At 40.5% G+C, this 27349-nt stretch overlaps 2 protein-coding genes across 9 annotated transcripts in view; one reads left to right on the top strand and one right to left on the bottom strand.

Annotated features, from left to right (window-relative positions):
* The window catches only part of RPS24 (ribosomal protein S24), a 449404-nt gene extending 446608 nt beyond the window's left edge, over positions 1 to 2796 (bottom strand). For 4 of the 6 annotated variants that reach the window (XM_069863893.1, XM_069863892.1, XM_069863894.1 and 1 more), the window contains exons 1-4: positions 2758 to 2792; positions 1608 to 1673; positions 1041 to 1250; positions 467 to 577 (exon numbers count right to left, since the gene is read on the bottom strand). In XM_069863893.1, coding sequence (XP_069719994.1) covers positions 467 to 577; positions 1041 to 1250; positions 1608 to 1673; positions 2758 to 2760 — 390 coding nt within the window. In that variant the 5' untranslated portion in view covers positions 2761 to 2792. Of the gene's footprint in view, positions 1 to 284; positions 345 to 466; positions 578 to 1040; positions 1251 to 1607; positions 1674 to 2757 lie in introns of those variants that run through there. The other 2 variants (XM_069863889.1, XM_069863890.1) reach the window with 2 other exon arrangements.
* A 601-nt stretch (positions 2797 to 3397) lies between these two features.
* The window catches only part of POLR3A (RNA polymerase III subunit A), a 35139-nt gene continuing 11187 nt past the window's right edge, over positions 3398 to 27349 (top strand). The window contains exons 1-22 of one of the 3 annotated variants that reach the window (XM_069863240.1): positions 3398 to 3511; positions 5537 to 5672; positions 6098 to 6235; positions 6775 to 6946; positions 7532 to 7686; positions 8849 to 9088; positions 9704 to 9866; positions 10056 to 10192; positions 11043 to 11146; positions 11866 to 12007; positions 12509 to 12649; positions 13768 to 13837; positions 14663 to 14790; positions 16083 to 16221; positions 18218 to 18382; positions 18483 to 18655; positions 20030 to 20141; positions 21221 to 21339; positions 21730 to 21867; positions 23265 to 23435; positions 24211 to 24324; positions 25530 to 25565. In XM_069863240.1, the coding sequence (XP_069719341.1) occupies positions 3468 to 3511; positions 5537 to 5672; positions 6098 to 6235; positions 6775 to 6946; positions 7532 to 7686; positions 8849 to 9088; positions 9704 to 9866; positions 10056 to 10192; positions 11043 to 11146; positions 11866 to 12007; positions 12509 to 12649; positions 13768 to 13837; positions 14663 to 14790; positions 16083 to 16221; positions 18218 to 18382; positions 18483 to 18655; positions 20030 to 20141; positions 21221 to 21339; positions 21730 to 21867; positions 23265 to 23435; positions 24211 to 24324; positions 25530 to 25565 (2937 nt within the window). In that variant the 5' untranslated portion in view covers positions 3398 to 3467. The remainder of the gene's footprint in view (positions 3512 to 5536; positions 5673 to 6097; positions 6236 to 6774; positions 6947 to 7531; positions 7687 to 8848; positions 9089 to 9703; positions 9867 to 10055; positions 10193 to 11042; positions 11147 to 11865; positions 12008 to 12508; positions 12650 to 13767; positions 13838 to 14662; positions 14791 to 16082; positions 16222 to 18217; positions 18383 to 18482; positions 18656 to 20029; positions 20142 to 21220; positions 21340 to 21729; positions 21868 to 23264; positions 23436 to 24210; positions 24325 to 25529; positions 25566 to 27349) is intronic. The other 2 variants (XM_069863243.1, XM_069863242.1) reach the window with 2 other exon arrangements.

Genomic DNA, 27349 nt, shown 5'->3' with positions numbered 1-27349 from the left:
GCACTCTGTCTTCACTACCTAAAAACCACAGCCCCTCAACAAAGCTTCCTCTATAAATAACGCCATAAAAAAAACCAATAACTTGGTGCACTTGACATTAGACATTTAGTTGTCCGAGTAACAAGTGTTAAGGTAATCTAATTTGCACATTGCGAGATTGAGTTATGCGATTAGAGCAATTCTGTTAAGATTTATGGAAGCTTAACTTGAGGTCAAGGGACACAAAGGAAACAATAATTTAAGAAGCATCATTTCATGTCATAACAGTTAAGCTTGCAGCAGCAAGGAGCAAAACTAAGCTACTGAGCTGATAAGCAGCTATACAAGACCACACAGATTACCTTCTGTTATCCAGCAGAACAGGTGAAAGAAATGGAAGAAAAACAATGTTATTCTGTTGTAAAATCACTAATCCACATTTCAAAGGCAATACACTCGCTCTAGCTTACAGATATTCTGATCCTACCTTCTTGCCAGCACCAACATTTGCCTTGGCTGTGCCCCTGACTTTCTTCATTCTGTTCTTACGCTCCTTTCGCTGCTTTCTAGAAGTCTTCTTCTTTTCATACAAGCCATGCTATTGAAAAACAGTTAAAGGTGCATTTAACGCTGTTTCACTGATAATAATATCTGACATAAATTTTCCGCTGCTTCTGGACTCATCAAATACTGTTTAAACTTGAAAAATTAACCAAACCATGAGACATTCACTAATAAACGACTTGACACAGAACGTAACCATAAACATAACATCAGCCTCACCTCTCGTACTTTTTCAAAACCTCTAATAGTAATTTGTTATCTATTACTGCTAAAACTCACTGGTAACATCAGTTTTGCCCTCCCGACTCCCCTGCAATACACAATTAAAGAAAAAGCCCTTACACTACTTCACAAATGCGATGCTAAATTAGGACATTTTAACACCCCTAAATACACCAACATGTCTTAAAAAAATTTTATCTTTACATATGTAAATCACAAACCACTCAACACTTGAAGTCCACCCCATGTGTTTTCAAGTTACAATTACAACCTACCCTGGCAAGCCTGTGCTTTGGTTCATTTTTCTTTGCATAGTCCAAGGAATCGTAGATCATGCCAAAACCTGTTGTCTTGCCACCACCGAAATGAGTTCTGAAGCCAAAGACGAAAATTACATCAGGGGTTGTCTTGTACATTTTGGCCAGCTTTTCCCTGATTTCTGTTTTGGGGACTGTCGCCTTCCCAGGATGAAGAACATCAATCACCTAAAAAGGAATTTATAAAAATTGCATAAAAGCAAGAAAAGGTCAACATCTAGTACAACAGCCAGGTGCTGCAGTCCCACCACAAACTAAATCCTTAAACTACCCCACCTCAGCAGCAGAAATGGTTATTAATTTAATGCAAAAGCATTCATAACAGCTTCCTGCTTCAGAAGATAAACAATTCACTTCCTCAATATCAAGATTTACCTTTAACATGCATCAGAACATCTAAGCTTCTAAGTTCTTGCAGTAAGAGCTCAGAAGATTTTAATGACCCTATACTTATAGTGGCTAAAGGAACATGTACAGCCCAGAAAAAACAAGCATATATTAAAGGTAATATCTGTATTCTTTTACCATCTGCTTGCGCTGAAGCAGTCTGTTTGTCATGAACTTCCTGGTTCTGATGGTCACTGTGTCATTCTGCAGGAGAAGATATAAAGAAAATGATAATAACAAAAAGAATTAAAATTCAATAAATAGATAAATAACCATGGAATGGCTCAGGTTGGAAAGAAGTTTAAAGCCATTCCAGTCCCAATTCCCTGCCGTGGGCAGGGACACATCCCACTAGATCAGGATGATCAAGGCCCCATCCAGCCTGGCCCTGAACACCTCCAGGGATGGGGCTGCCACAACTTCTCTGGGCAACTTGTACCAGGGCCTCACTACTCTGATTGTGAAAAAATTCCTCCTTATGTCTAATCTAAATATTCCACTTCCAATTTACAGACGTTCTCCTTTGTCCCATCACCTCAGGTCTTTGTAAGAAGTCTCAACCCAGCTTTCCTGCAGCTCCTTTCAGTACTGCTTTAATATCTCCCGGGAGCCTTCTCTTCTCCACGCTGAACAACCCCAACTCTCTCAGCCAGTCCTGTACAACAAGAAGGAGATGCTCCAGCCCTTGGATTATCTCCACGGCCTCCTCTCGACTCGCTCTAGCACATCCTTCTCCTGCCAGTGCTAGAGCCTCCAGACTTAAACATAAGACTCCAGGTGGGGTCTCACGCAGAAAGAACTGAGGGAAAGCACGCCCTCCCTCGCCTTGCCGGCCATGCTGCCTTAGATACAGCCCAGAACATCGCTTTTTGGGCTGCGAGTGCCTACTGCCAGCCTGCCTCGCCGCATCTCTGGACACGGGTAAGGCCAGGTTGAATGAACCTTAAATAACCTGATCCAGTGGAAGATGTCCCTGCCCACGGTATGGGGGTTAGAACCGGATAAGCTTCAGGGTCCCACCCAACCCCTACACGGAATGACTGACATTCCCCAGACCTGAAACGCCCTGGGCTGCTCCCACGGCCCGCAGCACCACAGCGAGCCCCGCGCCCAGGCCGCGGGACACCAGGCCCCGCGCCGGCACCAAAACCCCGCGCTCGTCCCCTGCCATGTCCCTGCAGCCACACTGCGGGCAGCCCGCCGGGCCGGGCGGCGGCAGCCTGGGGGACGGCGGGGGCAGGATGGCGGCAGGAAGAAACGGATTGTCCGCGCCGCGGCCTCCACTCACCATCGCGGCGGCGGCGGCGGCAAGAGAGGAAAGGAGGAGAGAGAGGCCCGCGGCCAATCATAAGCGGCGCGGGGGCCTCGCGGGGGCGGGGCCTCATGCAGGGGGCGCGGCCACGTATAGCGCGTCCAATCCAGAGCCGGGGCGGGGCCACCCGCAGGGGGCGGGGTCACGTATAGCGCGTCCAATCCAGTTCCGGGGCGGGGCCACGCGCGAGTGACCGTCCAATCCTGGGGCGGGGTTGGGGCCTCACGCCGGGCTTTCCCGCCCCAGCGCAGGGGGCGGGGCCACGCGCAGGGCTGCCCGCTGCAGTGCCGGGCGCGCGGGGAGGCGCGGGGTGGCCAAAGCGTGCCTGACGGGCAGCCTGTGGGAGCACGGGCCTGCCCCGCCGCACGCGTGCGGCGTCGTGTCCTCCCGCCCCGCCCGGCTCCCGGCGAGGAAACGGAAGGCAGAGCGGTAAAGCGATCCTGCGGAACGGGTGGGCGAGAGGCGACGCGGGAGGAACCCGCCGTGAGCCAGCGAGGGGCGCTGCAGGCAGAGGGCACCCGGGAGGACTGGGCTGGGCGTGCCCGCAGGGGGCGCTGTAGGCGAGGGAGTTCGCCGAGTCGCTCTGCTGTCGGAAGCGCCGGGGGCGCCGTCGGGTCCTAGCGCCGCCGCTACCGCGTGCGAACAAGCCGGGGTCGCTGCGGGGTCCTAGCGCCGCCGCCGCCGCCATGGTGAAGGAGCAGTTCAGGGAGACGGATGTGGCCAAGAAAATGTGAGTGGAGAAAGGAGAAGGCTTGACTGGAGTGCGGGAGGGCGATGAGGGTCGTATGGGGGTGCACGGGGTGCTGGGATGCCGTGGGGGGCGCGGTGAGGGGAGCGATAAGGAGAAACTGGGGGTGGGATGGGGTGCAGTGGGGGGTGGATGCGGTGGGGGGCAGTGGGTTGGGGGGGTGGGGATGCTGGGGGGCAGTCGGATGTGCGGATGCGCTGCGGGGCACGGGGGGGGAGGTGGAGGATGCTTGGCTCGAGTTTTAGGGGGTGGGAATGCTATTGGGGTGTTGGGATACAACGTGGGGAGAAGGGACTGGGATAGGGTGTATGTGGATGCAGAGAGAATGAGGATGTACTGGGAATACAGTGGGGTAGGATGAGGGGTGGAGGATGCGAAACTAGACGAGTATTGGAGGATGCTGTGGAGGGGGTAGAATGGGGCTGGGAAGAGGGGTAGGGAGCGTGGGGGGGTGGTTGGAGGGAGAGCTGAGAGTTGCTCCAAGTTGGGGTTGCACAAGGACACGGGTGCAGACCCTGGATACTAACCCGCTGGAAACCAACTCCCTGGTTCATCGTTACCTATAAAGAACTGGTTTCAGGGGTGTTAGGAATCATAGAATGGTTTGGGTTGGAAGGGACCTTAAAGACCATCCAGTTGCAACCCTCCCACTGGATCAGGTTGCTCCAAGCCTCATCCAACCTGGCCTTGAACATCTCCAGGGATGGGGCAGCCACAACTTCTCTGGGCAACCTGGGCCAGGGCCTCACCACTCTCACAGTACTGGAAAGCCGCTCTAAGGTCTCCCTGAAGCCTTCTATTCTCCAGGCTGAACAAGCCCCACTCTCCCAGCCTGCTCTTATATGAGAGGTGCTCCAGCCTTTGGATCATCTTCATGGCCTCCTCTGTACTCGCTTTAACAGCTCCATGTCCTTCCTGTGCTAAGAACTCCAGACAGAATGCAGGTTTCCAGATGAGGTCTCATAAGAGCAGAGCAGAGGGGCAGAATCCCCTCCCTCACCCTGCTCCCTGCTGGTCCTGCTGCTATTCATGCAGCTTGGGGTTCAGTTGGATTTCTGGGGTACAACTGCACATTGCCATCTTGTGTTGAGCTTCTCATCCACCAGCACCCCAAGTCCTCCTCTTCAGGGCTGCTCTCAATCTATTGTGTGCATGTTGGTTGTTACCAGTATTTCTGTGTGACTTGGATAGGCTGGAGAGCTCAGCAGAGAGGGACCTGATGAATTTTAACAAAAGCAGGTGCAGAGCCCTGCACCTTGGAACAACCCTTGCACCAATACGGATTAGCTCAACCTGCTAGAACGTAGCTCTGCAGAGAAGAACCTGGGATTCCTGCTGGAAAAGAAGCCAACCGTAAGCCAGCAATATCCACTCGTGGCCAAGGCACCCAACAGTATCCTGGGGTGCATTAAGAAGAGTGTGGCCAGCAGGGCGAGGGAGCTTCTCCTCACCCTCTACTCTGCCCTAGTGAGGCCCACCTGGAGTCCTGTGTCCAGTGCTGGGTTTCCCATGTTAAGACAGTCAAGGAACTGCTGGAGAGAGTCCAGGTGAGGCCACAGAGGTTACAAGGTGGCTGCAGCATCTCTTACAAGGAGAGTCTGAGAGACCTGGACCTGTTTAGCCTAAAGAAAAGAAGACCTTATCAGCTAAAGAGGACCTTGTCAATGCTGATAGATATCTAAAGGAGGAGGATCAAGAAGATGGGGCCAGTGACCGGACAAGGTGTAAATAGTATAAACTGGAACACAGGAAGTTCCACTTGAACATAAAAAAACTTTTCTGTGAGGGTGATGAAGCACTGGAAGAGGCTGCCCAGAGGTTTTGGAGTCTCCTTCTCTATAGAGATTCAAAATCCACCTGTATGCATTCCTGTAAAATCTGCTTGAGGCGACCCTGCTTTAGCAGGTGGGTTGGACTGGGTGATCTCCAGAGGTCCCTTCCAACCCTCACCGTGCTGTGATTCTGTGATGTAAGTGTGCATACACACATGTGAAATTTCCTTTCCAGAAGCCACATCTGTTTTGGCATGAAATCTCCAGAGCAGATGCGCCAGCAAGCTCACATTCAAGTGGTCAGCAAAAACTTGTACAGTCAGGACAACCATCACTCTCCACTGCAGTACGGAGTGCTCGACCATCGCATGGTGACGTTTATTTTTCAGACCCTTTTTGTTGAATTACTTGAAGTGGTTAAAATTAAGTTGGAATGGCTGAAATTTACTGTTCAGCCAAGTATATGCCCATGTGTCTCTGCCTGAATTGCATAGATGTAGCTGCAGTAGCAGCTAATTTCTTCATCCTTTTGCATGATTCTGAAAACATTCTTTTGAGGCAGAAGGAAAATTTGTTCTTGTTTGGAGACCCAGAGACATCCATCTACAAAATGTCTTATTGTAGATAGTTTGCAAGCATTGTATGAGTTTGTCACTGGTATCAGCAAGACTTGCGTGTGAAAGATGCTTTAGTTAGTATTTGCTTAAGATTTGCTTAAGAGATGGGGGTTTTTTTCTGTGTAATAGGTTGTTTGCAGCTTATGTTTTTTCCTCTGTGTGTTCTCCTCCTTCCAAAGGGAACCAGTGAAAAAGACCGTCCCTGTGAAACCTGTGGAAAAAATCTGGCTGATTGCTTAGGACATTATGGGTACATTGACTTAGAATTGCCATGTTTTCATGTTGGATACTTCAAAGCTGTGATAGGCATCTTACAGGTAAATATGATTATGATTTATCATCAGTTTCTAGTCTTGAAAAAGGAAATTATCAGAAAAGATGGTGCTTGAAAGGGTAATTGAGACGACCAAAATAAGGATGTATTATAAATTCTATCTTTATACATCTTATGTTTTGTAAAAAAAATGTATTTAAATACATTTCTCGGTGATGTAAATATATCCATTCCAGATTATCTCAGACTGATTAACTTAATTAATTTCCTGTTGTAGTTTGAATTAGATATATGCAGTATAACTTGCCTTTTAGGACATGGCCATACATCAAAGCTCTGTTTGCTTTATATGGATTATTAAGAATCCGCAGAGCTTATGTAAGGATTTGCCCCATTGATTCTATTTTTTTTCTGCATAGTTTTGTGTATTACAGCATATTAATTAGTCTTTCAAACAAGGCCATTCTACTTCATTCAAGAAACTACTCTCTAATGAAGAACTTAAGTTACAATAGAAGGTGTTACTACTCTGCATTTGTTTGTTTTGTTAAACAACTTTATTTATCTGCTTTTGCATTTAAGATGATCTGCAAAACCTGTTGTCGTATCATGCTGTCTGTGGAGGAAAAAAAACAGTTTTTGGATTACCTCAGGCGACCTGGCCTCACGTATCTTCAGAAGAGAGGGCTGAAAAAGAAAGTGTCTGAGAAGTGCCGAAAGAAAAACACTTGTCCTTACTGTGGTGCCTTTAATGGTGAGTGGTGGCATTTCCAGTTAGTGATAGCTGTCCGCTCTGATAAGCATCAAAATCTTCAATATCCTTGTTGGTTCCGCATCTGATGGGTGTTCTTGCTGGCCTTTAATAAGAATCGTGTAATTGCATTCTTAATGCCAAATACATACTTGCTCACATCTCACTTATGTGGATAGAGATATTGTCGCAGTTGCTTGTTTTGTTTTGTGTGGTATCTGTTTGTGGCAGTAACCAGCATTTGATACTTGAATAATGGCAAAAAAAATTCTTATTCAACATGTTTTTGAAAGTATTAGGAGCTATTGTCAGTGATCAATACTTTAATATAGAAGCATTTGTAGACTTTAGTTTTGATTGAATTTAATTTTTCTTCACTATATTAAATGTCTTAAATATTGCATGTGTTTGTTGTACTCTAGGAAGATATTTTCTGCAGTTCAGCAGTATTTGAGCTGTGATGATCCTGGATTCCATTGGAGTTTGTTTTCAGGGCAGAACATTTTGATAACATTTCACATTTGGCTTCAAAATACGTAGTTTTGTTGCTGTTTAATAAAAAAACAACCCACGTTTCTTTGCTTGCAGGAACTGTGAAGAAGTGTGGTTTGTTGAAAATAATACATGAAAAGTACAAGACCAATAAGAAAGTGGTTGATCCAGTTGTATCTACTTTTCTTCAATCCTTTGAAACTGCCATAGAACATAACAAAGAAGTAGAACCCTTACTGGGAAGAGCTCAGGTGAATTTTATTATAACTTAAATTCCCTGTTTGTTTTTGTGCTTGAAATAAAACTCCTCAAAGGTGGTAATTCAAGATTTTTGTTTACTGAAAGACATTTAAAAAATGTACTTTTTGCAGTAATGCTAGTTTTGCAAAAGTTAGAAGCTTATTTTCTGGATATGTTCTAACACATAATTTTCTGTCTGTAAAGAAGGGGGCTGCTCTTGGTGTGTGACACTTCCATAAGCCAGAAAAGGGAGACGAAAGGCCCACAGATCCTCTGCATGTACATGTAGATTTACTGTAACTCTGAGATTATTACAGCATTTTTTATTATTACAATGTTTTATTCCTTAGAATAACTCAATGTTGAAAAGGAGAGAGGAGGTGGAAAATCTGGGGAGGGGCTTTTTATAAGGGAATGCAGGGATAGGAAGAAAGGGAATGGTTTTCAGCTGAAAGAGGGGAGATTGAGATGAGATATCAGTAAGAAACTTTTTCTTGTGAGGATGGGGAGGCACTGGCCTAGTTGTGGCTGCCCCATCCCTGGAGGTGTTCAAGGCAGGCTTGGATGGGCTTTGAGCAACCTGATCCAGTGGGAGGTGTCCGTGCCCATGGCAGGGGGGCTGGAACTGGATGATCTTTGAGCTCCCTTCTGACCCAAACCATTCTATGATTCTATGAACTTTTTGCTTAATTCAGCTTTGCACTGTGTGCAGTTTCATTTCATTCTGCTTTTGAAAGCTGGAAAGATCTTGGGGTATGTATTTAGACAGAAAAAGTAACAAGTACCTGGAGTCTATTATACTGCGGCTGTAGCTGTGATAATGAGAAATAAGTGTGGAAAATACAGTAATTGATGTGAGTTCCTAGTAATAAAATAAAAACCACGTAATGTAAGTACTTATGAAATATTCCATTAGTTGTTTAAAAAAAGAGTAATGTGATAAGTAAACACTGATGTATAAGGAAAAAAGGAAAGAAAATAGCAAGTTAGTACCTGAGACACCGAAAGCATTGGTTCACAGTAATACATAGCTTTGTTTGCATTAATAACCGTTACCTATCTGACATTTTAAAATACTTTAATTTTTTAACAATAGGTAAATGAGTGGAGGAGGGAAGCTTTGAAACTGTTACATGATAGCTTGTTCTCCCCATTCTCACATGAATTTTGTAGGAAAACTTGAATCCCTTAGTAGTGTTGAACCTCTTTAAAAGAATCCCAGCAGAAGACATTCCTCTGCTGCTAATGAACCCAGAAGCAGGCAAACCTTCGGATTTGATCCTCACTCGAGTCTTGGTGCCTCCACTGTGTATCCGACCCTCTGTTGTGAGTGACTTGAAGTCCGGCACCAATGAAGATGACCTTACAATGAAGCTGACTGAGATAATTTTCCTTAATGATGTAATAAAAAAGGTGAGTCATCCTTAAGGCTCTCAGGGACTGTAGCCTTTGAAAAGATTACTACATTTTACTACATCTTTGTCCTTTCTTTATTTCACCATCTGTTCTCAGGAGCTCTGTTTTCATTTAGCATGGTGATCAAACTGATACCAGATGTAGATTTGGCAGTTTATCAGTTGTTTAGGACAACAGTTCCATCAGACTGGTACTTTCCAGGCTTTTCAAAACTGATCTTTTATCTGGAAAACAAAGTCAATGGAGCACTAACTGTCCTATGAGTGAAGAATTATTAGCTACTGGTGAGTTTCCTGGCTATGAAGTTACATTAGCTTAACTTCAGTGACTTGGGAAAACTATTTTATACAAATACACAGTTTTGTTAGCGTTTCTGCAAAGCAGATGCTAGTCAAAAGTAATTTTTTTTTGCTGGTTCTCTTGAATGCAGTTATACTATGCCAATATGGATCCTGTAATAAAGTTATCTCCCTTTTTCAATTTCAATGTGTATGAAGAATTCTTAAACGTGGTTTTCAAAATAACAGTTGTACTCCTGTGAGAAAAAAATCTTTGCTAGTTGAATATGTGTTGTTACATTTATTTTCTGAACTGGATGACTCTTCTATTTAGCATAGGATATCAGGAGCCAAAACGCAGATGATTATGGAAGACTGGGACTTCCTTCAGCTGCAGTGTGCCCTGTACATCAACAGTGAGCTCTCAGGAATTCCTCTCAACATGGCACCTAAAAAATGGACCAGAGGTTTTGTTCAGAGACTGAAAGGAAAACAAGGTTTGTCTCCAAAGTTTGTTTTAAGTTTTTTTTTTAACTAAGCCACAGGTGTTCTCTATTCAGTGTCTCTGCTACTGTTGTGTTGCACTTCAGTATCTTGAAAGATGTTCTGATTTTCTGTCTTAACAGATAACACTGTGAAGACAACTTCTAGATAAAAGAGTTTTCACTCTGATTCCATTTTACTAGGTCGGTTTAGAGGCAATCTGTCTGGAAAGAGAGTGGATTTCTCTGGCAGAACAGTCATTTCACCTGACCCTAACTTAAGAATAGATGAAGTAGCAGTGCCTATTCATGTTGCTAAGATACTAACCTTTCCTGAAAAGGTAAGCAGTATAAAACTAAAATCGTTTCTGTTCCATTTTGTTTGGTTTTTGTGATATCAGCGTTGTCCTTCTATATAGCCCTACTATAAAAGGGAATGTATGTGTTGCTTTTATGTTCAAAATGTCTTTCAGTGACACTTTGCCAGTTCTGTTGCTGCTGGTAAATGAAGGTTGTAGTATCAGGTATATGCAAGTGATGTGAGGACACACGGTGTAAGGAGTCATATGTCAAGAGAGAATAGTTTTGATTGATCTTCTTTGAACCCATACATAGCTTCATATGCTTGGTGGATCCAAGGAGTGGTTGGGTATTTTTATTTCTGAAATTACTTCTCAGATTTTTAATCTAATTTCACTCTGATGTTCTGTTCTATGATTGGCTAGCATTTCTGTTCTGTTCCCTCCGAATGTTTTGGGTTGGAAGGGATCTTTTAAGGCCATCTAATCCAAGTTCCCTGCATGAGCAGGGGCATGTTTAACTCAATCAGGTTGCTCAGAGCCCAGTCCAACCTGGCCTTGAATGTTTACAGGGATGAGCCCTCCGCTGCCTCCCTGGGCAAACTGTGCCAGTGTTTCACCATCCTCATTGTAAAGTTTCTTACTTAAGTCCAGTCTAAATCTCCCCTCCCTTAATTTAAAGACATTACTCCTTGTCCTGTCACAGCAGCCCTTGCTAAAAAGTCTGTCCCCATCCATTCCCTTTAGGTACTGCCTGTTTCCTTCAGCCACTGCAGGCTGTGACAAGGATTATCAATTGAGCCTAAAATTAGAAAACGCAAAAGCCACCAGCAAAAATGAAAGGGCCTGAAATGCGTTTCATTTGTTTCTGATTGAAGTCTTTGTGCAACAGGTGAACAAAGCAAATATTGATTTCATGAGGAAACTTGTTCGTAATGGTCCTGATGTTCATCCTGGAGCCAATTTCATACAGCAAAGGCACACGCAGATGAAGAGGTATCATGCTTATCTGTAATGATTTACTTTTTATCCCTCCTGTCAATTTACTTTTACTGCTGTGTGAAAATGGTTATATCTACAAGGATTAAAACTGATTTTTAGTATCTTTCATAAAAGACACTGACAAAAAAATTGTCATTATGTAAGAGGAGACTGTATACTAAAACATAGGGGATAATCTGTTGGATTTAAACTTAAGTATACATGCTAATGATAATGAACTGCAATTAGATTTTTTTTTTTCTATGACAGAGTGATTTTTATTTGGAATAAGGGGTGTAGTACCGATATAAATGGAAATGAGTAGTTTGGGGCACTAGGTTTTTTTTTTCACGAGAGAGTTAATTTTCAGTCAATTTACAGGTAGTAAGAAGTGATGATATATGAGTGCCATTTCCTGTACTTTCTCATACAATTGAAATGCGTTATTTATTTTTCTAAATAGACTTTTTTCTTAATTGTACTAATAGCTGTACTAATAGCTTTGTTAACTAATGTCACAGATATATTCATTAGTTAAAATAGCAGCAGGACTGATATTTAATGATGCAATCCACATCAGTTTTGTCTTCTAGTTGTTATAATAGAAATACTCCAGCATTTAACGCAAGAACTTGCATTATAAACACAGAATGTGTTTTCAGTTGTCTTTGTATCTTTCTTACTTCACTTCTGACTCCATTTCTTCTGACTCCGTTGTTATGTGTTACTAAAAGATTTTTGAAATACGGAAACCGAGAAAAGATGGCCCAGGAGCTGAAGTTTGGTGATATTGTGGAGCGACATCTTATAGATGGTGACATAGTCCTGTTCAACCGACAGCCCTCTCTTCATAAGCTGAGCATTATGGCACACATTGTAAGTGCACACCCAGCCTAACGTACAGGTAGCACATGGCTAGTTGTTGGGAGGTTTGCCTTTGCTGGTGTTTATCTCTTATGAAAAAACAAAGAGCTTCATCTGAAACACTGCCTAGGGACAAACATGAGTACAGTGCAGATGTGCTTCTGTGTGAGAATTGATGTTGAACTGGCAGGATGCTGTCTGGAGAGTTCTGTTAATGGTCATAATGGCCCTCAGTATCTTTTCCTGCATTTCACTTTTGTGGAATTGATGCGATCTTTACAAAGTGTCCTGTGTGTCCTGCTTTGTATAAATGCTTCATAATGGAAGTTATTGCTATATTTGTGTAATATAACCTGATTACAATTTCTGTCAGTTGAGTTACATGTTGTGATCACAAATTTTGACTCATGTCTCTAACAAAAAGGATTAAGCCTACAAGAAAGCACTGAGGCATGGCTTTTCATCTTTTAGCATGCTTGACTGCATGTTCATCAGTTTGTTTTGTAATTGCAGGCTAGAGTCAAACCTCATAGGACATTCAGATTTAATGAATGTGTCTGCACGCCATACAATGCAGACTTTGATGGAGATGAGATGAACCTTCACCTTCCTCAGACAGAAGAAGCAAAAGCAGAAGCACTTGTTTTAATGGGGGTATGTTAATAATTTTAGTGGCAGATGGGTTGAGCTCTGTATTTCTTAACTTGCGTGTGAAATATGAAAAGTTATTAACATTCCTGGGTATGCATAAGGTGCAACTATGAAGCTGCCTGAAAACTCTGCAAAAGTGAATTTAGAATAATTAAGACTGTTACGCAATGGCAATCTAATAGGCTTATTCTTAGCATCCATGGAAAATGCAGTGGGATTAAGTAAGTAGATGTTGTTACTAAGTTTTTGCCTGGCTGTGGTTGGTGATAGCTACCAAAATAGGCTCTGTAACCAAACCAACACACACCTTGCTCTCTGGACTGATGGCCCAGCAACTGCAGGCAGTCAGACCAACTGGAAATAATGCAGCAATGATGTGCTTGGACTGGAGCAGGCAGTGTATCAGAGAAGGCAGGAGATAAAAAGAGGGAGAAGTGTGCGTAGATGTGATCTAATGGTTGCAGGCTTTGATCTGTGTTGTGGAAGTAGAGTCAGTAGCAACAGTCTGTACATCAGTCCTTTGCTTGCACTGCTTCTTCAGATGCACCAGCACAGCTGTTGGCTGTAGTGTGTGTTAGCCAGCTGAACTCATTTGGGAGCTTAAAAGGAAAACTCTTCCCTGCCCCCAAAGTGTGTGATTCAGGTTTATGAATGGTTCAGGCAAAACTGTGCCACATAGGTGAGAGCGATTGATTTTCTGAGTAAGGCATTATAAGCTGCAGCTAGTGGGAGTGGCTGGCTACACATCAGTAGGGGCTGCAGAACTTGGAATACTTCACTAGCTCCCTGTAGTGAACATAACCTCTTTTGTCCCTTCTAAGGTCCTCGAGGCCTGCTTCCTTCCCTCCCCTGTCCCGTTTGAACAGAACCAAACACACCAAGTTGGTTGTAGCTTCTGCTTTGCAGCAGCATACATAATTTCTAGTAGTTCTTCTCAAATTATTCCTTGGCTGTCATTAGATTTGTATGGACTGTAGTGAACTGAAACTTCTAGTTTATTTTTTTCTGTCTTCTTACCATTTTTGCTAAAATAATTGTCTTAAATGGTAAGTTTCCTCCTGAATAACAAATGGAATATCAATATCTTCAAATGTGTGGTATTTTTATTTCTTGTATCATAGACTAAGGCAAACTTGGTAACACCGAGAAATGGAGAACCTCTCATTGCTGCTATTCAGGATTTCCTCACAGGTGTGTGTATAAGCTTGTTTTAGAGCTGTATGATTTAATAGTTGTTCTTTCAGGATCACTTCTCTCTTCTTGGGAATTTTTCTGTATCGATTGAAGAAATTTCTCCTCTCAAAAATTCAGTGACTTATGAAAGTAAGGCTATCATTAGTCTGAAACATAACTATGTCTTCAATCTTTTCTGATACCATCTGCCTTTGTAGGTGCAATTATTATTACCTTTGTATATGTTTTGCAATGTTTCTCTAACAGAGAATGTTTTGGATCTTCGTACTTATTAGGTAGACAATGTGAACTGCTTATAATAATCATAGAATGTCAGGTTGGAAGGGACCTCAGAGATCATCTGATCCAACCTTTTAGAGAACTCTGTCAGACTGAGCCAGTTATGGTAGAAGTTGTATTTATTAGTCGAAAATTAGTTTTAACCAACAGTAAGTACCTTCAAGTTTTCCTAATTCCTTAGGACATGTCCAGTAAGGAAGAAAAGGTACAGAAATTAAATGCCAAGGTCTTATTTTTACCTATGAGGTCCAGTCTAAGAGAATATATGACAGAAATGCACTGGGTTTGATTTTTAGTAATTTGAATGGTGAGCATCTTAAAAAAAATATTTTGGAAAAGGGTTTACCACTGAAGCAATCTAAACTATTGTAATTTTGCCTGGTGAGTAAGTAACTAGTATTGGAATTTGGAGAGAAAGTAACTAGTATTGGAATGGAATCGTTGAGACTGAATATCATAGAATCATAGAATCATTAGGTTGGAAAAGACCTTTAAATTTAATATGTTTTGAGTCTGCCCCACTTCTTACTTTGTATTTTCTAGGTGCCTATCTTCTTACTTTAAAAGATACTTTTTTTGATCGAGCCAAAGCCTGTCAAATTATTGCTTCTATCCTGGTTGGCAAAGATGAAAAGATTAAAGTTCGTCTTCCACCTCCAGCAATTCTGAAGGTGTGTAAAACTGTGTTTTTAATGTTCCTAACATTTTCTCTGTTTTGTTCTGACCAATAGTGATATTCTCAGCAGAGACAGTTTTTGTTTTCTCTGACGTGAGTTTTGCGTCAGGTTTTTCTGTGTGTAAAGGGCAAGAATCAGAATTCAGGGTCAAAGCTTTGCAGAAGTTGTGTGATGGTTCGTGATGCTGAGCAGAGCCAGTCTTGCATGGTGCAGTCCAAATGCAGGTTTCTTTCAAGGTTCAAACACAGCTTTGCTACTCTGCTGCTGCTGTGAGATGAACCACTTGACTGTTAGCAGTCAGGAGAAGATAAATCGTTCTTGGTAACTTCAGTATTGCTGGCTGTGCAGACTAATATGCGGCTGGATGGAGAAACGTCTTTTTTCCTTGGTTGCCCTCCAGTAATGTCCTGATATGCTCTGCAATTATAGGCCTCAGTATCCCAAATTTAAGAGATGTTAAACCTGGGAAATACCAGGTTAAGAACTAAAGCATGCTGATGTGTTAACAATTAAAGAGTACGAGTGGTATGTGATTGTTTTGTTTTGGTTACACGAACACAAAATATTCATTATAAAGGGCAGAGTATTTGTTGCAAACTTTTAAGTGAGCTGTAGTATCATTTATAGGATTAGGGTCTGCTAAGCCTTCATTCACAGACATTTGATTACTTTTGTGTTCGAGGCCAGCAGTGTTGTTTGGAGAGAGTTTGGTTTATTTTGAAATTTCTTGAATGCCAAGTATTATTGTGTACATTTACACCTTTTATTTATTTTCAAAATAGTAAATACAATAGGGAAATTCAGAAAGTGACATTGAAATGCCATTGAATAATACTGATTTAAAGGAAGGTCAGAGCATTTATAGGCTGTGACAGTTACTTATGTTTAACTACAGCTGAGGGGGGTACATAACTATATGAATCTCTAATGCCTTAAAAATTTAAACCAAAGGCACTGTATGAAGAAGGGAATTATTTGGTAAACAACATGACAGGAACACCATCTTTTGTTTTCTTTTTCTAATCAGAAAGGGGAAATGTGGCAGTAGGAGGGAGCAATAGAGCGTGTTTCTCTAAATGCCTTCATGCACCCTTATGTAAAGTATATCTATACAACTGCATAATACATCCTTATGCAAAGGAATGCTGTCCTGTGGTTCTACGTGTATAGTTCAGCATAGAAGAGTTCTGTGTAGAAAACCATTTTACAACTAAAATCTTGTTTGCTCTTTTACTGCATTTGTAACATGAACTCCGTATTGCTAATTCTCCTTTTGTTTCTCTAAGCCTGTAACACTCTGGACAGGAAAACAGGTTTTCAGCCTCATCCTCAAACCCAGTGATGACTGTCCTGTAAAAGCTAATCTCCGAACCAAGGGCAAACAGTACTGTGGCAAAGGGGAAGACCTGTGTTACAATGACTCCTGTGAGTGACAAGTCTAAAGCTGTGTTCGGGAAGTCTTCAAAGAAATCGTTGCTGTTTTTTTGTTGAGTTTACAGCTGTTGAGCTCACTGTAGGAGTTAAAGTGGTCCTTTGCATAAGCATTCTTGCAATAAAAAATGAGGTTATTGTAGTTTTTCTTCAAAGTTGAAGTAATGCTGAACACCAAAGAAAAAGCTTAGATGTTTTCTTGTAATAGAAATTCTTCTGTATGATGCTAGACTTGTCATGATACTAACGTAGTATTGAAGGTGAGAGACAGCTAAAAGCAAAGAGGCTTAGGAAGTGGTTGTGCCCAGGCCAAATGGAAAAATTTGGTATCTTAAGATAAGGTAGTGATACAGAGATTAGAAGTCAAACAGTGAAAGGACTTAGGATGCATAGTGAAGGTAGGAATCCTTAGGATATCAAACAATCTGTATACTTCCAGTTAGGGAAGTCAGAGTGGCAGATGGAATGCAACCTGTTAGGCTTGAAGAGTCTGTAGAAGATGAACAAAGCTTTGTTTTTATTAATTGAACTTTCACTTGGTAACAGTTGGATAAGAACTTGAGCAGGCAGGATTAGCTTGGCTCCTTGCCACTCAGGAGTGTGAGTTGAGGAACCTAGGAGGGAAACACTGATTTACAGTAATTCTATCATGTAGTGTTGATGTAAGAAAGAATTTACCAGTTAGGACTCTAATCCAGTGTGTCAGACTCTGAGCTCTGTCTTTAAAGGGTAGGACCCCTCTATGGTTGTCAAGTTGGTTATAAACACAGTGGCACAATTTTTTTAAGCTCTAAGGAATGTGAGGAGAAAGGCAACAAAGCAATTCTGTTCGCACTCATGCGAACATAGGCTGTCTTCTTTGCTCTGCAGTCTTCTCATTTGAGGAAGTATGGGAAAAATTCCCGTGTTCTGAGTCTAATAGTAGCAGATGATGTAGAAAACTTCTGGATTTCATTGGTGATTCTGTTCAGTTCTCTGAAAAACCTTCATTTCTGAAGCAACATTCATTCTCTTCTCTTCAGAAAGTCTTCTGTAAACTGTCTGAAGTCTCAAGAAATCCTGTTACCAGTTTTTGTTTGTATATAACAAGTGATAGAGCAGTGACTTGTGGTTCAAGAATAGGATTACCTAAATTGACACTGAAAACATTGACCACACAGTACAAAATGCAGACATCTACAGCACTCTGTGTGGAATGATTTTAATTGGCTCTGTCTATATATGCCAGATCTTTGGACGGTGCATAATAAAGCCGAGGATGAATATACGTTGTACTGTTCCCGTAGAAAATATGTCTGAGGTTCATATACAGAAGATACTTTAAATCGCTTAAAGGCTGTAGCTTATAAGGAAGATTCAGTGTCTGAAATGGAAGGTTCCTGACTGAAGCAAAAGCAAGTTGTCCACGAGACAGTTGTGTGTAGGCCTACAGGCAAGATGGATGTCTTTGATAAGCTTGTAATTAAAGAGATATCTAAGCCCACTGTGTCTTTTAAATTTAAGCTGTGGAACTGAATTTCAGGATCTTAAAATAAGAGAACTATGATTTCATTTTTGAAATGTTTGTTGCTCTACTTCATAAATCAGTAGCAAACTTCATATTATTGTTCACAATTGAGGGCTTTTATTCTGGGCAGATAAGATTTTTTGTAGACTTTATTCTCATGAATGAAGCCAATTTTATTTTTAGATTTTTAGCAAATCTCTTATTCACAATGTTTCTCAGAAGTCTTAATCTGGGTACAGTTGTCATTTTAAGGAGAAGGGGAAATAGGTTTTTAATTGGTAAGGTCTGTTTGTTGACTGTTCCTCCTACCTACTTACCTTCTACAGGTACATTAAATGCATGATTTGGGGGTTGTTTTATTAACGGAGCTTGTATTTCAAAAACTACTCCATACTTGATTACTAGATTTGCTACTGTAACTGGTTGCTAAAGTTTAGGTAAAGTTTTAAAAGAATGATAAACTTTTTGCCTTTTCATTCCTAGATGTCACAATTCAGAACAGTGAGTTAATGAGTGGCAGTATGGACAAAGGAACCTTAGGTTCAGGTTCCAAGAACAACATCTTCTACATCTTGTTAAGAGACTGGGGACAGGTAGAAGCTGCAGATGCCATGTCACGACTAGCCAGACTTGCTCCTGTATATCTTTGTAAGTAACGAGGGAAGTACATTTCCGTGTAAAATCAACTCTTAAAGCAGAAATACAGAACAATCAAGCAAGATGACTTTTTTTTTTTTTATAATAATAGCTAATCGTGGCTTTTCAATTGGAATCGGTGATGTAACACCTGGGCAGGGCCTGCTAAAAGCTAAATATGAGCTCCTGAATGCTGGCTATAAGAAATGTGATGAGTATATTGAAGCTCTGAACACTGGCAAGCTACAGCAGCAGCCTGGTTGCACTGCAGAAGAGACTCTAGAGGTAACAGTTTTAATTTAAGTCATTATATATTTAGAGTAGTAACTCCATGGATGTGTTCATGTGAATTGTGAAGTTTGAAGTTGTCTTTTGAAACCTAAAAATACGAGCAAATAGGAACCCTAGGCATGCAAGTTCAGCCAAGTCTATCTAGGCTTAACTTGTAGGTTTTTGTATGCATCTAGAAATGTCTACTAAGTAGTAAAGGATTGAGATCCTCCTACTGTCCTGGGCGGGGGATGTATTGGGGCGATGTAAAAGAGAAAAAAATTATACAGGTAATTGGAACAGGGTTAATTATATTGATAAATAATTTAAGTTAATAAGGAACAGTAGTAGCAAATAACCTATTCCAAGAAGCAAAACGTTCCTGTAGTTATAGTTCTATTTATATGCGACTGGTTTCTTGCCTCTTATTAGGGCAGAAGTTAAGTGGACTTGGTTTATGCTGGATTTTTTTCTTCTGTAAAGATTTCCATGAAGAGCAGTCAGTGTTGCCCAAAACCTTATGGGCAGGGTCCTAGCGAAGTCAGCTAAAGAACACCGTTTTCATTCTTTAATGTTTTTATGTGTTTGCCATCTTGGTTAGTCAGTGTTTAGGTTTTACCTTAAAGACAAAAGTAGAGAACAGACAAACTAACAAAACCTTCCAAACAACCACAAAACCCCACCCTACAATGAAGTGCTGCCACAGTTGTTCAATTTGAAGGGGCATTCTAATAGAAAGAAGTGTCAGTCTTTTCTGCTCTTAGTGTTTTCAAACACCTGTGCATGTCCTAGGATGGATTTTGATACATTTGTTATATTCTGAACAATTTGAGATATCAACATTGTTCTGTCTGAAAGCAGTTCAAAAGGACTTTTATTTTCATGGTAATCATAGAATCTTTAAGGTTGGAGAAGACCTGTAAGATGATCCAGTCCAAATGTCAACCCAACCCCACTGTGCCTATTCAACCATGTCCTGAAGTGCCCCATCTACATGCTTTTTGAACACCTCCAAGGATGATGACTCCACCACTGCCCTGGTGCTTCACCACTCTTTGTAAAGAAATCTTTCCTAATATCTGATCTAAACCTCCCCTGGCACAAGTCATTCGTGTTGAATGCTCCATTTAGCTTGAGCTGGTGCTGCTGACAGAAGAGGTTGCCATGTCTCTGGCATCCCTTGTCTTGTCCCAGCAAGACTTTTCGTGCATAAAATAGGAAAGTTACCCAAGTTAAAATATAACTTGTTTTACCTGAAGCAAAGTCTAGGTTTCTTTGTTGTATTTAGAATTCCCTTTCAATACCGAAGGTGTTGCTGGCAAGTGATAGAGTACTGCTTGTGCATGGTGTTTTCAATGAATGCTGAATCTCTGCAATCTTGGATTTCAGGCCTTAATCCTTAAAGAACTCTCTGTTATCAGAGATCACGCCGGCAGTGCCTGTCTCAGAGAACTGGACAAGAGCAACAGCCCCCTTATCATGGCTCTCTGTGGTTCTAAAGGTAGGAATATCTAAGCTTTGGAAGCAGATTGATCGCTCCGTCACTGGTCTCAAAATTGTTTATTCTGCATTTATAGCTTGTTTTATATAGTCAGTTGTTGAAATATTAAATTGATGTCATTTATACTTGAAGTGACTCCTCTCAGTGAGTACAGGCTGGGTACAGTTAGTTAAAATTAAGCTGATATGCTAGATTTTTAGTACAAATAGAAAAACACCGTGTTGGAACTTTAAGTGTTCTTAAGACTTGAATTAATTAATCTGTCAAAAGCTTTCAGTTGCACTTATGACTTCATCTATATCGTGTAAAAGAAATCAACTGGAAATGCTAAATAAAGAATTGGAATTGGTATTTCAGCTTACTTTCTGAAAGAATGCCTGTCTAGTAAATATTTGTTTTATACATGAATTCTTATCTGAGCTTTCCATTGTTTCCTATGAGAATCTGAAAAAAGCACTTAACTCTTTGCATTTATTTACCAGTCTCTACTACATTGTGGAAAGCCTCAGGGTGACATTTTTTTATTTCTACAGAATTACTGAACTCTAATAAGGATATTTTAAGTCTATGATTTTGGGTGCTGGGAGGCATTTTTTGCCAGCATGTTCAATGAATACAACTTCTGCATTAGGGGCTTAATTCTCTGGGACTTAATTTGTTTTAGGAATCATGGTAGACACTGAAACCTTTATAGTATGTATTGCTAAAATATATTTCTTGAAGAAACTGTGAAGTTAAATATGTAGGTTATGATCGTGGGTTGTATAAAACGCAATCCATGATACAGAATAAGATAATACAAGGACTGTAGTAAAATGGCAATGGCATGACTGTCTGTGACCCAAAGAAACAAATGAAGTTTTTAGCTATGTTGTAGACATAGCTGTCAGCCTCAGTCTAAATGCTAAAATGAACAGACAACAAGCAGAAAAGCTTCTTTAACTGCAATTCTAAATGCATTTTTGAGAAATTATAAAGCTAAGTAATAGATTTTTACAGGTGTGGAGACAGCTGCATCATCAGAGGAAGGCTATTATTCCTCATATGTGAGTGAGAGGGGATTTTTTTTTTCTTTTCAGGCTCCTTCATTAATATATCCCAGATGATTGCTTGTGTGGGTCAGCAGGCTATTAGTGGGTCCCGAGTTCCTGATGGATTTGAGAACAGGTCCTTGCCTCACTTTGAGAAGCATTCTAAGGCAAGTCTGTATGTTTAGAGTACACTGTGAAGTGAAAAAAGTTGCTTTAAACCATTTCAAGGAAGACACATGATAGGATATGCTGTCGTGACATGGTGAAGGAAAAGGATCACATATGGTGAACGTAAAGTGTTTTTAAAGTGATTTGGGAGTTAACAGTAACGTTGTGAATTGCCATGGAATGTCTGGTTAGCCTTTACGGCTAAGCCTTGGTTACACCCTCCTAATTACATAAAATTCAAATAGGTCTAGTGATATATTTTTAGTTCTCTTGAGAGCTCTAAAAATAAGAGAACCATTTGAAAGATTCTAGAATACACAGCACTGTAACATGTATATAGAATGTACAATGCATTTTAACCCTTTTTTTCTCTCCACTCTTCTCTGTAGCTCCCAGCAGCAAAAGGTTTTGTTGCTAATAGCTTCTATTCCGGGCTGACTCCCACGGAATTTTTTTTTCATACAATGGCTGGTCGAGAAGGTCTGGTTGACACAGCTGTAAAAACAGCCGAAACGGGATATATGCAGGTAACTGCCACTGGAGTTTTGTCAGCCTTGGATTAGTAGGATGTTTCTTATGTGTGTATTGAGGTGAGGGGTGGGGAAGAAGTGCACATGCTATGTGTGAGTGTGTTTGGTTCTAATAAACAGTAATTTATACTGAAAAAACCCATGACTTTGCTCTACTCTTCAGCAGAGGTAAGGTTTGTCAGCAAAACCCCCGGTGGTGGTACAGTAACATGCCTGTGTTATGCTGATTCCTCTTGAATATGGGTGATAGAAGTACTTGTTTTATGGAATGGTTGGGGACTGATTTCTGCGTAGTGTCTAAAAGCCATGTGAATGATGGAAGTGGTGTCTGTACATTATAACGTAGATTTGAGTTGAGTGAAAGGATTGGAGTAGTATTTTTAGTCCTCTTTCCAGTGTAACAGGCAGTAGAAAAGCCAAGATAATTAGGGGCTGGGGACACGTTTAGAGATATACAAATAACTCTTTGAAGACTGACATCAATTCCTTTTGGGGTTGGTGACTAATTAGACCCTCTGCCTCGCAAACTAGCAGAATGTCTTTGTGTGTCTAAGTATATACAAATATACACCTAAAATAAGCAACCTGCAAAATATTTTTCCTCATCAACTTTCACCTTATAGTAATAAATTGTAGCATTTGGGCTTTGGAATTAAATAAACAAATCTTAACATTTATTTATCTTACCTTTTTCTTCCTTATTGAGAAAAAAAATTACCTCTTTATATTCTCCAGTAAGCTAATGTACATTCCTAGAATAATGAACTCCGTATTTCAAGTGAAAAAGCTTTTAACCCCTAATGCTTCATAGCATGCCTTCTTTTTTGGGAGGCAGAGGAAGGAAGATAGTAGGAAAGTAATTTCCCAGTGCAGCGAATTAAAATTAGATAACTAGCTGGTACTAGTAGAAAAACAGCACCTACTGGCTGTGACAGATGAAGTGCTTGTTTTTGGGAGTGAAAACAATTTTGTTGACTGGTTTTGCTTACGTACACAAAGCGTTACATCCTTTGAGAAATAAATCCAATCAGAAGAATATGAATGTTTTGTCAAAAAAAACCCTAAATTCCTCAGACTAATAGGTTCTTTGCTCTTAGCATTTGGTTTCTCACATGATGGACTTTCTAAATGTGGAAATTGTGTTGTTGCTTTACATCTCATTATCGTTGGCTTTCATGTTCCCAGTAGACTGGATGATCTTAAGGGTCTTTTCCAGTCTTAATGTTTTTTATGATTCTAATGATGGTTTTAATGAATGTACAATAAAGCCCTAGGGTTAACTTATGACTTAAAAAAAGAATTTCATGCCTGCTAATCACTGTCAGATTTATTTCCTAAGTCCAGTTTATTTATTTTCTATAGTTCAAATTAACAGCTATTATTTTTCCCTTCAGCGGCGACTGGTAAAATCTCTTGAAGATCTTTGCTCACAGTATGATTTGACAGTCAGAAGTTCCACTGGTGACATTATACAGTTTATTTATGGAGGAGATGGCTTGGATCCTGCAGCCATGGAAGGGAAGGATGAACCACTAGAATTCAAGCGAGTTCTAGACAATATCAGAGTAAGTACTACTAAAACCTTTACTGGAAGTGTGAAAAGGCTGTGAAGCACATAGGTGGAAGTAATAAATCATGCGGAAGATTGTTTCAGTTGAAGATCTTATTTTTAATTTGCCTTTTCAGGTGGTCCTGGTCAGTCTTTCAGCGTGTGTGCGCTAACACTTACAGATATTGTCTACCTTAAAGCAGAGCTGCTAGGACTGAAATGTGTATAAGATGTGAAAAATAGAATTCTCTTCTCTGCTTTGATGTTCTAGGGCCTAATATCCAACTCACTAGGTAAATTATTGCTGGCTTAGTTGGGTACTAGATTGGATTTATATTACACACAATAATCTCTTATTAAATCAAGACATGCATGTTCTTTGTGTTGAAATTCTTAAATCAGAGGCCTGATGTGTTGTTGAACATATCAACATATAGTGATGTTGTAGAAAAGGTATTATTTGGTGTTGGCTTTGTGATTTGTTTGCGAGTTGTTTTTCTTCCTCCCCTCAACAAAGATGAAAGCCTTTTGCTTAAATAACTGTTCAGATTTCTTTAATAGGAGTGTAATAAATTGATAGCATTATGTGGGTGTGTGTGTAACTTCAGATTTAGAGAAGTAAGTCGAAGCGTATGTGGCCGTTACCAGACTACTCTGCCTGGTATTGCATAGTAAAAATAACCCAAAACTAAAGAATCAATTGTGTATATCTATAATCTGTGTCTTCACAATGAAGCTTTTGTGTGTAGATTTTATATAGAGCAGTGACTTTTTTTTTTTCCCCTCTACAGGCTGTATATCCATGCCGAAGTGAACCAGCACTTAGTAAAAATGAATTGGTGTTAACATCTGAGTCCATCATGAAGAAGAATGACTTCCTTTGCTGCCAAGACAGTTTTCTGCAGGTGACTATCACACCTCTTTATCATCCTTTTGCTTATAAATCAAAGCAACAAAATAAATCGGTTTTATCTATCAGTAGGAGCAGTGGGTGAGTTTTATGCATTAGTAGCAGGAGTAATAATTTATTCAGTAATATATGAGGTGGACTAGTAATTTTAATACTTATTATGGTAGTTGTTTACATTCACCACAGGAACTCTAGAAATGAGAGAAAAATCAAGTTATGTTTTGAGCAGAAGGTGCTGCTGATATGGGATCTTGCTGGAATTTCTCTCCATAGGAAGGTGGTACAGTAATTAGATGCTTCCTCTGGGACATCAGAAATCAAGTAATGCTCATTGACTCTATCTATGCAGGAAACCACTAGGACCGAATCTCAAGCTCCATTATTGTCCATATGTTCTGATATTACCAACTCTGAATAAATATTTTTTGTCATTTGCTTGTTTTCCTGTAATAGAAACACCAGCTAAACACTTAAATCTATTTACCTTGCTTTCCTATCATACTCAGCCAGCAAAAAAAATTATATCCTTTTTGTTGCAGTTGTTTGATGGATGGGGCTTATCTGGGGAGTCGGTACATGGCTTTTAAGGATAAGAAATATTCATGTGGCTGTTTGCACTTGAAATGTTAAAGTTAAGTTCTTAAAAAGAGCATTAAGCAATCTTAATATTGAAGAGAGCTGCCACACTGAAAACTACTTTATGAGACATGAATAAAAGCTGTAGATTTGAGCTGCCTGTGGACACGTAAAGCTGTTACCTTGAGGAACCTTCTGATTACTGGCAGTGGTGAAAGGGACGCAAATTTAGCAACCTGCTTTTGAAGACTTTCTTTTTAATAGATCAGAGTCCTTCGGAGCAGAAGGTGACAAACTAGTAAGCAGTTGTTTGTAAACCTGATTTGCAATTCTGTTGCTAGAGCAGAGTTGACAAAATAATTATATCCATGTTTGAAATAGGCTGTGAATCTTAACCGCATCTCTGAAGGAAAAAAAAGATACAATGTACTGATTGCAAAGTTGGGAGACAAAGCTGTTCTGAGGTGTGCATCATATCAGGAAAATCTAAATAATTGCTATTAGTTACAGAAGCACAGATATGGCTCCATCACCTTAATGGCAATTAGTTTAACTTACGATTTTCAAGTTGTAGATACTGTTACATTTTCTTCTTTCCTTTTTTTTTTTTGTTCATCCTTGAAGACATTAACTGAGACAGGTTATGAAAAATATAATGAGGTAATTTTAGCATCTGTGTGCACTGTGTGAATATTAATGTTAGTGCTTTTTAGCTAAAGATGTGTGTATAGTGCTAACGTAAAAGATTAGCATATATACGTGACTGCTTGTTAAATTACAGTGTAGTTGTTCATTATAATAATTTCCACAATTCCTTTTGATGAAAACTAGTGATGAAAACCATGACACATGAATTAATCCCCATAGTCAAATTTGAGGAAGCTTGCTTTTAGTACATGACTTTGCTTTCTAAAATTTGTTCTTTCAGCTTTTAGGGCTATTGGCATGCTTTTCTGATATTTTCCTGTCCCTTCCTCCCCTCTTCCCTTCCAGAACAGAGATATTTCTTACGGCTGTTGATTTACTGGGAGGTTCCTATAATGGACTTGGCCAGAAAACAGCGTGGCTACATAGCCTTTTCCACACAGTCTAGCGTCCCTTCTGCCTGTGTTCTGCCCTCACTGGAAGGAATTTGACTGATTGAAAAGCAGAGTTGGCTGGCACAGTTTCAGTTTTGTTAATATTTTAATATAGTTCACTATATTAATATACAGGTGAAGGGAAGTTTTGGGGGTTTTACTGGAATTGAGAAAATCTTTAGAAAGCCTCACAACTTAAAAATCAGTCATGTTTCTGTATGGTTTTGGAGACAATGGACTACTGGGAGTGTGGTGCAACATAGAAGGGGGCTCAGCACAGCCTGATGGTGCTGACATGCACAGAGCTGACCTGATGGATCTGCCTGGCCTTGAATGCATTAGTGCTGAACCCTGTGGGATTGTCTGTATCACTCTGCCTTTCAGTGGGATTCTTATATTAGTAATGCTTCACATACATACATGATCCCACTAGCTGAAGTGCTGGGGAATGTCACACAAACACCAGAGTGAGCAGGCTTTACAACCTGGGCTGCTGTTCTGGCTGGACAGTAGCCCAGTTAGGAGCTGACAAAGCCCATGTTGAGCCCAAGCTTTCTGAGTCAGTTTGGTGCCTTCTATTAAATGGATCGAGACTACAAATATATATAGGTTTAGACTATATGAAAGAACAACTGGTTTCTTGAGCTCACTATGTAGCTGTGCTCATAGCCTACAGGCAGACAGGTTCAGCTTTCTGTTGGTAGCATATATTAATCCCCAGTTGGGATAAACTGCCAACAGATAAGTGAAAGTTGTGAGAATAGGTCATTTTCTCTTTTAGCTCTTGTGCATGCATAAAACTGTTGACAAGGAAAAATAAATCTCTTCAGAGATTTATCTTTTATTTCTCTCCTTTGTGTTTTGGTTCTCCTGCATGGAAATAATGTATCATTTGAGTGGTTATTTTTACAGTTCAGAATGATATGTAACTACTTAGTATGCTGAAGAATGGCTTTTTTTAAGTATTTTTCTACTCGGGCATGGTCAAAGAGGAAAAGTTGACAATAAACAGTTTTATAATGCTATCTGCAGTCCTGTGCTGCTTTGGTCTTTAGTCTGCTATTGCTCTGTATGACCACATGACTAAATGCTCAGACAGTATGACAACCTGTCTTGTGGGGCTGGTGGTGGTGTGGTTATTATTACTGTCCCCTTGTCTTATGCGACTAGGTGAAAATTTAAAACAACTTCGCACTATTAAGAATTCTGGAGGGAGAGAAGTTAGTGTTCCAGCTTCTGCCTTCTTCCCCTTCTATTCCACCCTTTCTGCCCCTCCACAAAAGACCTTTAAAATGGTGCAATATTTCATTTGTGAATTAATATGACTTACTGCAGGGCAAAAGGAATGGAAATGTATTAATTCAT

Source organism: Phaenicophaeus curvirostris, chromosome 9 (assembly GCF_032191515.1).
Source record: "Phaenicophaeus curvirostris isolate KB17595 chromosome 9, BPBGC_Pcur_1.0, whole genome shotgun sequence".
NCBI lineage: Eukaryota > Metazoa > Chordata > Aves > Cuculiformes > Cuculidae > Phaenicophaeus > Phaenicophaeus curvirostris.
Note: the sequence above shows the minus strand (reverse complement) of the source record. Positions and strands in the feature narration are given on the sequence as shown.